This window comes from Schistocerca serialis, chromosome 2, assembly GCF_023864345.2.
Source record: "Schistocerca serialis cubense isolate TAMUIC-IGC-003099 chromosome 2, iqSchSeri2.2, whole genome shotgun sequence".
Lineage (NCBI taxonomy): Eukaryota > Metazoa > Arthropoda > Insecta > Orthoptera > Acrididae > Schistocerca > Schistocerca serialis.
Window position 1 is genome coordinate 123,984,492 of NC_064639.1, and position 10,887 is coordinate 123,995,378.

General features: G+C 45.1%; 1 protein-coding gene and 1 pseudogene across 1 annotated transcript; one reads left to right on the forward strand and one right to left on the reverse strand.

Annotated features, from left to right (window-relative positions):
* Nucleotides 1–373: 373 nt before the first annotated feature.
* Nucleotides 374–1,201, forward strand: LOC126455768 (protein CFAP276). Its single transcript, XM_050091533.1, has 2 exons — nt 374–389; nt 819–1,201. Exons 1-2 carry the CDS (start codon nt 374–376, stop codon nt 1,199–1,201), a joined length of 399 nt encoding a protein of 132 aa, XP_049947490.1.
* A 587-nt stretch (nt 1,202–1,788) lies between these two features.
* On the reverse strand, nt 1,789–1,906 carry LOC126459214 (5S ribosomal RNA; annotated as a pseudogene).
* Between the last annotated feature and the right edge of the window lie 8,981 nt (nt 1,907–10,887).

Consider the following 10,887-nt stretch of genomic DNA (forward strand, 5'->3'; position numbering starts at 1 on the left):
ACTGTATTTTACTGTAACAAATTACTGAGAAAAAAATCATAATTTCTTACTGCTTTTAAATTATAATATGTCTTCACACTATAACGTTTAAAAGTTGTAGACACATCTACTATACAAACTGCTGTAGCCTTTCCATCACGTAAGGCAGGTGTTACCAATTTTCATCACTAGATGGCGTGACACATCATGTCCACATCGTAGTACAGCCGGCGCACGCGCCACCCAGTCTGATGTCACCTGTTTCAGTATACACAAGCAGCCCTTAGCGGCAATCTTTAATTTTTAACTAGAAATGGCAGTAAAACTTTTACGTAGGATGTTTTATTATGTGACGTGGCCTTTTTGGTGTTAAAATTGTATAACGAGAGCTGCAATGCTCAACATTTTACGTATGTAAGTACATCTTTATATACGAATATTAATTATTACTGTCCTGTATTTTTCTTATTAATGACTAACTTTGTATCCACCTTATTTAGCTAATATAAATTCTGATGAAGACTCCCTTGGTTTTGGAGTCGAAAGCATGGTCAATTCGACTATAAAATCCATTGCAACCAGTGGGCTATCTGAAGTACAAAAAAAAGTCACTATTCTTTTATTATTCAGAGTCCACAGTCGTAATCAGTCCTGGTAAAACAGGCATGTTTTACCAGGAAACGTTATACGTGTTCTTTTCGTAAGTGTGTGGCTTACCATTATCTAGGCCCGAGTGCCACAATGCCAGAGCCTTACGATACCCGCCGTAACGCAGCCAGCTAGTACAGTATCGTACAGTACAGTACAGTATCGTACAGTACAGTATCCCGGCGTTGCAGAGGCGGTGGGCGCGCGGCTGACGGCGCACCAGACGCTGAGCAGCGTGCGGCAGATGCGCCGCTTCCGGCAGATCGGCGTGCCGCGCGACTCGCTGGACCTGGCGCTCAGCGCCAACTACGACCACGCGCGCGAGCTCTTCCCCGAGAAGTGCGACGTGCTGCTGCAGCCCGAGACGCTGGGCGTCGCGACGTGGCGCAAGGACCGCAACGTGCGGCTGGAGCTGGTGCCGCAGCCGCCGTTCCGCGGCCACCCGCTCAACCACGGCGGCGTGCCGCAGCGGCCCAACCCGCACAGCAAGCGCGGGGGCTCCTTCAACCCGCACCACCCCAAGTCCAAGGACGGCTACACGCGCACGCCCTTCGGCTCCTTCTACGCCCACTGAGCGTGAGCGGGCGGCGCGCCGCTCCCCCCACACCTTGTTGTACCAAATCCACTGTCTGCCGCAATACACGCCTCTCTGTTCCGTCTTCATTCGTCTACACTTTGCATCACCAGTTGCCTAGTCGATTGTTCCGTAATATGTGGTTACTTTGGCCCAACTATTACCTGTATTTTTATATGTGGCAAGAAAGCAAAGTATAGTGGCACTTTTTAGTACTGTGTTGTGAAAGATTTTTCCGTCAGTTAAAAAAATAAAACAAAGTAGATCACGCCTGTTGCTGTGGTACCATAAGAAATGTGGGACAGTGTTACCCGCACTCAGGGATACTTGACCGACTTCATCATTTTTTTCAAGTAAAAGTGGTAGTGTAATGTTGCGACAACACACTCACTCCATTTTCAGGCCTCGAGTGGCCTACCGGGACCATCCGACCGCCGTGTCATCCTCAGTGGAGGATGCGGATAGGAGTGGCGTGAGGCAGCACACCGCTCTCCCGGTCGTTAGGATGGTATTCTTGACCAAAGCCGCTACTATTCAGTCGAGTAGCTCCTCAATTGGCATCACGAGGCTGCGTGCACCGCAAAAAATGGCAACAGCGCATGGCGGCCTGGATGGTCACCCATCCAAATGCCGACCACGCCCGACATCGCTTAACTTCGGTGATCTCACGGGAACCGGTGTATCCACTGCGGCAAGGCCGTTGCCCTGTGACGACACACACGCAACATTTTTTCTACTTGTTCTAGACTTAGTTATGAGAACAGTCGCAGCAGGCATGAGACGAGCAATCCAGTGGGGGGGGGGGGGGGCGGGGGGGGGGGGTCCATGAATGTCTGGAGGTTCAAATAGCTCTGAGCACTATGGGACTTAACATCTGAGGTCATCAGTCCCCTAAAACTTAGAACTTCTTAAACCTAACTAACCTAAGGACATCACACACATCCATGCCCGAGGCAGGATTCGAACCTGCGACCGTAGCGGTCGCGCGGTTCCAGACAAACGTCTGGAGGATTTGGATTTTACAGATGACATAGTTTTATTAGCTCAAAGGCTGACTGATATGCAAGCTAAATTAAACTTGCTCAAAGAACTTACTGCGTATAACAAGGTGAAAATCCCCATTAATGTGTAAGTACAAAATAAATGATCAGTCTTTGGAAGCGGTAACATCAGTCAACTATCTGGGTGTGACTATTCGAAATGATCTCAAATGGAATGATCAGATTACACAAGTAACGGGTAAGCCGAACTCTAGTTTGCGGTTTATCGGTAGAATCCTGAAGCGATGCAGTCCTTCAACAAAGGAAATAGCTTACAATACGTTAGTTCGTCCAGTCTTAGAGTATTGCTCGTCTGTATGGGACCCTCACCAATTGGGTCTGATTCAAAAAATTGAGAAGGTTCAAAGAAGAGCGGCAAGATTCGTGACTGGTACATTTAGCCATCGCGAGAGCGTTACAAATCTCATAGAAAGTTTGAAGTGGGACACACTTGCAGATAGACGACGCGCTAAACTGAAGGGGCTGCTCACTAAATTCCGAAATCCAATCTTCACCGACCATGCAGAGCATATATTACTATCACCAACTTTCAAATCGCGTAATGATCATCATTCAAAGATAAGGGAAACAAGAGCTCGTACTGAGGCGTTCAGACAGTCATTTTTCCCTCGTGCGGGCCGCGAGTGGAACAGAGGGGGGGGATATGACTTAGGGGCGAATTGTGCCCTCCGCCACACACCGCTTGGAGGCTAGCAGAGTATATATATAGATGAAGATGTAGAAAGAAGAAGCAGAGACTGCTGGCCTCAAATACAGGAAATGAGAGTAAATTCAGGGAACATGGAGGTGCCACTGTTAATAGGTGAGCAGTGGGTGAAGACTGTTAACTGATTTCTGTGTCTGGGTAGTGTAGTGACGGAACATGGTGGAGCTGGAGATGACCTGAAAAACCGCATTAAAAAGGAAAATGCTGCCTTCATACAATTGCATGCAATAAGAAAAATTAGAAATATCACATACAAAACAAAAAACCGTATTTTTAACACAAATGTGAAGGCTGTCCTTCTGTACGCCAGTGAAAGCTGGAAAATGGATGAAAAGATAACATCTCAGTTACAAAGCTTCATAAATAGATGTCTATGACGCATCATGAATATCTGGTGGCCAGAAAAAATATGTAATGAGGAGCTCTGGCGAATAACAAACCAGGTACCTATAGAAGACCAGATACGAGAGCGAAAGTGGGGTTGGTTGGGGCACACCTTGAGAAAACCAGATGGAGCCATCGAGAAAAAAGGATTGGAATGGAATCCCCAGGGAACAAGGAAGAGAGGAAGACCAAGGGGCACATGGAAGAGGACAGTGGAAGGGGAAGCAAAAAGAGTTGGCAAGACCTGGGCAGAATTGAGGCAAATGGCCAAAGACAGACAGACATGGATGGGAAGTTCTCCTGGATGCGCTATGCCCCCATAGGGGCCAAAGGAATTAAGTAAGTCAATGTTGCGACTAAGTAAACTTCAAGTGTATATTAGTGGCTGATGACTATTGTATTTAGCTAGTGTGGCGATGTTTTGATTTCTTGATCAACGTCTGGTCTAGGTCTATTACTCCTTGCAGCTACACCTAACACCGCCGCGTTAACACACCCTTATTAGATTGGTGTAAATATTTAGCCTTGCAACTCTGCTGATTTACTCAGGGTTCAGCTATGCTGTGCCTTGTTCTTCCTCGGCATCGAACTTCTTTCTTCTGTGCAGAACTGGCTATAAAACAAAACACTGCTTCTCTACTTAAATAAAGTGCAGTTTGGTTCGAATTAACTCTGTATATTGTCACAAACTTTCACAAAGATTACGTTTTATTTGAAAACCAACAAATATCTGAGAGACCTCCCGTTAACGTTCTGTGAATAATATGTAACAACAATCTCTTATATACATCATATTCGTCTTCCATGGTGCCGGAGATCTTCCATGGGACCAGAGCTCCTTCATTTGTCCTTGCTCCACGGAGATTACAAATGCTCTCCATCAGGTAGGTTCCGCAGCGCCTGTTTAGTATTACTTCCCCACAGTATGTGGCCCGATCTTTACAACCTAATTGCGATCACGCACATTTTTACTCTGAGCACTATATTTGACGTACGAGATGCATGCACTTCCATGAGTGGCATGAATCTTTACAAACTCAATGAATATCTACTTGTTTTGTAATTAAAACTGCCTTTTCCTGCTGCTCGTTACTTTATTTATCCCATACGTCTTTCGCTTTCTCCTGTTCTAAGGCATCATCAGTGGTATCTATAACGATACAGTTTTGTTAGTTTTAGATTATGAAACAGGTCACTTCGCGATGTTTTTTGTAAAAAAAGTAATTACTTACGATTTGCTGATCTGCGTTTTCTCACATCTGGTCTGGAGGTCGCACTATCACTGTTATCACTGCCATATAATCACATCTTCGTGTTCTCGCTTTCCACACACTGTTCATAATGTTTCTCACTCTTTTTTGTGGTGGACTATTGTTTTTTTTTCACTCGACACACCTATTTCGTCGTACACTGTTCTTCACAACGTAAATATTGCGACTCCATTACGTGTTTCATCTTCTTTGGTATGTTTACCTATTTGTTGCCAACCTAACGAAGTATATGTTCGAGGCTAATTTCTATTTATGATGTTTATACAGTGTGTGTGTGTGTGTGTGTGTGTGTGTGTGTGTGTGTGTATGAGTGTGAGAGAGAGGGAGATAGAGCCGACGAGTTTTTTTTTTTTTTTTTTTTCCATTTCAGCTGTCACCTAAGTTTTCAACCACTCGCTAATGAGTGTGAGAGAGAGGGAGATACAGCTGACGAGTTTTTTTTTTGTTTTTTTTTGTCCATATCAGCTGTCACCTAAGTTTTCAACCACTCGCTAACACAAAAAAAAAAATCTCGTCGGCTCTATCCGCCTCTATCTCTCACTCATACGGACACACCCTGTATAAACATCATAAATAGAAATTAGCCTCGAACATATACTTCGTTAGGTTGGCAACAAATAGGTAAACATACCAAAGAAGATGAAACACGTAATGGAGTCGCAATATTTACGTTGTGAAGAACAGTGTACGATGAAATAGGTGTGTCGAGTGAAAAAAAAAACAATAGTCCACCACAAAAAAGAGTGAGAAACATGGTGAACAGTGTGTGGAAAGCGAGAACACGAAGATGTGATTATATGGCAGTGATAACAGTGATAGTGCGACCTCCAGACCAGATGTGAGAAAACGCAGATCAGCAAATCGTAAGTAATTACTTTTTTTACAAAAAAAATCGTGAAGTGACCTGTTTCATGATCTAAAACTAACAAAACTGTATCGTTATAGATCCCACTGATGATGCCTTAGAACAGGAGAATGCGAAAGACGTATGGGATAAATAAAGTAACTAGCAGCAGGAAAAGGCAATTTTAATTACAAAACAAGTATTTGTATGCTTGCTGCATAGGATGGCCACACAAACAAACTTGTCAATGAATATCTTCAGAGCTGACATTCAGGAGCGTGAGGAACAAATAAAATACTAAATTTTGAATGCAAGGAGAGGGAATATTGAACTATATTCAGAAAGTGGCACAATAAATATACAAGTATGTGTGGTATCTTTTCTTTTGGAGCCCACATACAATTCCTTTTAGGACAGCCAATGATCCCTTCAGTGTAGACGCACTCCAAGCTCGAACTCTTATGGGAATCGCTGAGATGCTACGAGTAGTGAGGATAATGGACAAGGGGCACTACATCAGCAGTCCATGAATAAGCTGAGAATTTGGCTCTGATAGGAGGCGTGCTGTGTTAGTCTGTGCAGTTCCGATGACCTCTGTGTCTTGATCGTGTAGAGGTCAGTGCATCCACCTAGTAAGTAGGAGGCCCAGTTCGAATCCTGGCCCAGTACAAATTTTCAACTTTTCCCACTGATTTAAATCAATGGCCACGCGTAGCCATTGGTTTTAATACCTTTGTGTCTTTATCAATAGTTGCCGTTGGATAAAAATCGTGTCTGTTCTTTCCGACATGCCAGAAAGAACAGACACCACACTCGTATACTCTCCTGGAAATTGAAATAAGAACACCATGAATTCATTGTCCCAGGAAGGGGAAACTTTATTGACACATTCCTGGGGTCAGATACATCACATGATCACACTGACAGAACCACAGGCACATAGACACAAGCAACAGAGCACGCACAATGTCGGCACTAGTACAGTGTATATCCACCTTTCGCAGCAATGCAGGCTGCTATTCTCCCATGGAGACGATCGTAGAGATGCTGGATGTAGTCCTGTGGAACGGCTTGCCATGCCATTTCCACCTGGCGCCTCAGTTGGACCAGGGTTCGTGCTGGACGTGCAGACCGCGTGAGACGACGCTTCATCCAGTCCCAAACATGCTCAATGGGGGACAGATCCGGAGATCTTGCTGGCCAGGGTAGTTGACTTACACCTTCTAGAGCACGTTGGGTGGCACGGGATACATGCGGACATGCATTGTCCTGTTGGAACAGCAAGTTCCCTTGCCGGTCTAGGAATGGTAGAACGATGGGTTCGATGACGGTTTGGATGTACCGTGCACTATTCAGTGTTCCCTCGACGATCACCAGTGGTGTACGGCCAGTGTAGGAGATCGCTCCCCACACCATGATGCCGGGTGTTGGCCCTGTGTGCCTCGGTCGTATGCAATCCTGATTGTGGCGCTCACCTGCACGGCGCCAAACACGCATACGACCATCATTGGCACCAAGGCAGAAGCGACTCTCATCGCTGAAGACGACACGTCTCCATTCGTCCCTCTATTCACGCCTGTCGCGACACCACTGGAGGCGGGCTGCACGATGTTGGGGCGTGAGCGGAAGACGGCCTAACGGTGTGTGGGACCGTAGCCCAGCTTCATGGAGACGGTTGCGAATGGTCCTCGCCGATACCCCAGGAGCAACAGTGTCCCTAATTTGCTGGGAAGTGGCGGTGCGGTCCCCTACGGCGGCACTGCGTAGGATCCTACGGTCTTGGCGTGCATCCGTGCGTCGCTGCGGTCCGGTCCCAGGTCGACGGGCACGTGCACCTTCCGCCGACCACTGGCGACAACATCGATGTACTGTGGAGACCTCACGCCCCACGTGTTGAGCAATTCGGCGGTACGTCCATCTGGCCTACCGCATGCCCACTATACGCCCTCGCTCAAAGTCCGTCAACTGCACATACGGTTCACGTCCACGCTGTCGCGGCATGCTACCAGTGTTAAAGACTGCGATGGAGCTCCGTATGCCACGGCAAACACTGGCTGACACTGACGGCGGCGGTGCACAAATGCTGCGCAGCTAGCGCCATTCGACGGCCAACACCGCGGTTCCTGGTGTGTCCGCTGTGCCGTGCGTGTGATCATTGCTTGTACAGCCCTCTCGCAGTGTCCGGAGCAAGTATGGTGGGTCTGACACACCGGTGTCAATGTGTTCTTTTTTCCATTTCCAGGAGTGTATAATTCAGGCGTGGACAGCCAATGATCCCTTCATTCCGGACAAAAACCAAGCTCGAACTCTTAGGGGAGTCGTGATTCCGCCAGTAATGAGGATAATGGGCAAGGGGTGTTGCATAATTTGAGAAGTGGATAAGTTGAGAATTTGAGCCTGGCGGCAGACATGCTTCAGTAGACATGCTACAGTAGTCCATGCAGTTGCGAACCACTACGTATGAATATGAGTCTTATTACAGAAATTACTAAAGCTCCGATACGTGAAAATAGCCACGTTTTGGTAGTCATGGTGGAATGATAATTCTTATCAAATCATCCCACGAAGAAAATTGTTTTTCTTTTCGTTCTGACCATTTGCAGTAGGACTTTGTCTTTCCCATGTCATTCACTTTACTGCCCTCATAGATGACCTCAGTCACAGTTCCAGAATATGCTCTTTTCTCGTGTAAAACTGTAGCATTTTGCCCAATTGGTAATTTATCTCTCAACATTTTGTGGTACTGGAGATCATCTTGCAAATCACAAAGACTTTCAAAATCACCATCAAATTCTAATGCCATTTCTTCTTCATATTGGGGTTACTTTGGCCCAGACTAATGTAACCACGTATTTTACAGAAACGTGCACCATTTTAAAGAAGTGTTAAAATATATTATCTAAGTTTAATTTAACAAAAATGACAGTTTCTTACCTTGTTACCTAATACTGATACAATGCAAAATTATTTATGTGAACCCTCCAGACAGAAGTTACTACGGTGTAACAGCTATCAAAATATTTACGATCAACACTGAATCCAGTGCTACTAGCACGACATCATTTCGTAGAGCTCATAACCTCCTGGATTGTTATTCGACCATTGTGTACTCCACGTAATTTTAGCAAGAAAAAAATTTTAATCTTTTTCCATCCAAGGGGCCAAAGTTACCTGTAAACTGTCAAAGTAACTCCAGCTTACGGTACAAGGTTTGTCCAGAAAGTAACGCCACTAAGTGCTTAAAAACTAATTTATTTATCTGAACGGTACAATGCAACAAAATTCGTCAAAATGGAACCCTCCTGCTCCAATCCATTTTCGCCAACGAGATTTTCAAGCGCTGTAGTCTACCGGCAAGTGTCTTCATTAAGTGACTATAGGAGGTTACAGGATGACATAGACACAACCAGTAAACCACCTACTTAGAATATTTCTCATGTATTGCAGAGGCGGAAAACATCTTCCGAGATTGTCCTAAATGCTTTCTCCGAAAATTATTTCGAGCAGTTAGTCCACGAACCCACGCGAATTGTAAATGGTTGCGAAAACACACTTGACCTCTTAGCCACAAACAATATAGAGCTAATAGAGAGCATCATGACTGATACAGGGATTAGTGATCGATCACAAGGTCGTTATAGCTAGGCTCAATACAGTTTCTTCCAAATCCACCAGAAACAAACGCAAAATAATTTTATTTAAAAAAGCGGATAAAGTGTCACTAGAAGCCTTCCTAAGAGACAATCTCCATTCCTTCCGAACTGGCTATGCAAATGTAGACGAGATGTGGCTCAAAATCAAAAATATAGTAGCAACAGCAATTGAGTGATTCATACCTCATAAATTGGTAAGAGATGGAACTGATCCCCCATGGTACACAAAACAGGTCCGACCGCTGTTGCAGAGGCAACGGAAAAAGCATGCGAAGTTCAGAAGAACGCGAAATCCCGAAGATTGGCTAAAATTTACAGACGCGCGAAATTTGGCACGGACTTCAATGCGAGATGCCTTTAATTGGTTCCACAACGAAACATTGTCTCGAAATTTGGTAGAAAATCCGAAGAAATTCTGGTCGTATGTAAAGTACACAAGCGGAAAGACGCAGTCAATACCTTCGCTGCGCAGTGCCGATGGTACTGTTACCGCCGACTGTGCCGCTAAAGCGGAGTTATTGAACGCAGTTTTCCGAAATTCCTTCACCAGGGAAGACGAATGGAATATTCCAGAATTTGAAACACGAACAGCTGCTAGCATGAGTTTCTTAGAGGTAGATACCTTAGGGGTTGCGAAACAAATCCAATCGCTTGATACGGGCAAGTCTTCAGGTCCAGATTGTATACCGATTAGGTTCCTTTCAGATTACGCTGATACAATAGCTCCCTACTTAGCGATCATACACATCCGCTCGCTCACCGATAGATTTGTACCTGCAGATTGGAAAATTGCGCAGGTCGCACCAGTGTTTAAGAAGGGTAGTACGAGTAATGGTTCAAATGGCTCTGAGCACTATGGGACAACAGCTATGGTCATCAGTTCCCTAGAACTTAGAACTAATTAAACCTAACTAACCTAAGGACATCACACAACACCCAGTCATCACGAGGCGGAGAAAATCCCTGACCCCGCCGGGAATCGAACCCGGGAGTAGGAGTAATCCATCGAACTACAGACTTATATCATTGACGTCGGTTTGCAGTAGGGTTTTGGAGCATATACTGTATTCAAACATTATGAATCACCTCGAAGGGAACGATCTATTGATACGTAATCAGCATGGTTTCAGAAAACATCGTTCTTGTGCAACGCAGCTAGCTCTTTATTCGCACGAAGTAATGGCCGCTATCGACAGGGGATCTCAAGTTGATTCCGTATTTCTAGATTTTCGAAAAGCTTTTGACACCTTTCCTCAGAAGCGGCTTCTAATCAAGCTGCGGGCCTATGGGGTATCGTCTCAGTTGTGCGACTGGATTCGTGATTTCGTGTCAGGAAGGTTGCAGTTCGTAGTAATAGACGGCTAATCATCGAGTAAAACTGAAGTGTTATCAGGTGTTCCCCAGGGAAACGTCCTGGGACCTCTGCTGTTCCTGATCTATATAAATGACCTGGGTGACAATCTGAGCAGTTCTCTTAGGTTGTTCGCAGATGATGCTGTAATTTACCGTCTAGTAAGGTCATCCGAAGACCAGTATCGGTTGCAAAGCGATTTAGAAGAGATTGCTGTATGATGTGGCAGGTGGCAGTTGACGCTAAATAATGAAAAGTGTGAGGTGATCCACATGAGTTCCAAAAGAAATCCGTTGGAATTCGATTACTCGATAAATAGTACAATTCTCAAGGCTGTCAATTCAACTAAGTACCTGGGTGTAAAAATTACGAACAACTTCAGTTGGAAAGACCACATAGATATTATTGTGGGGAAG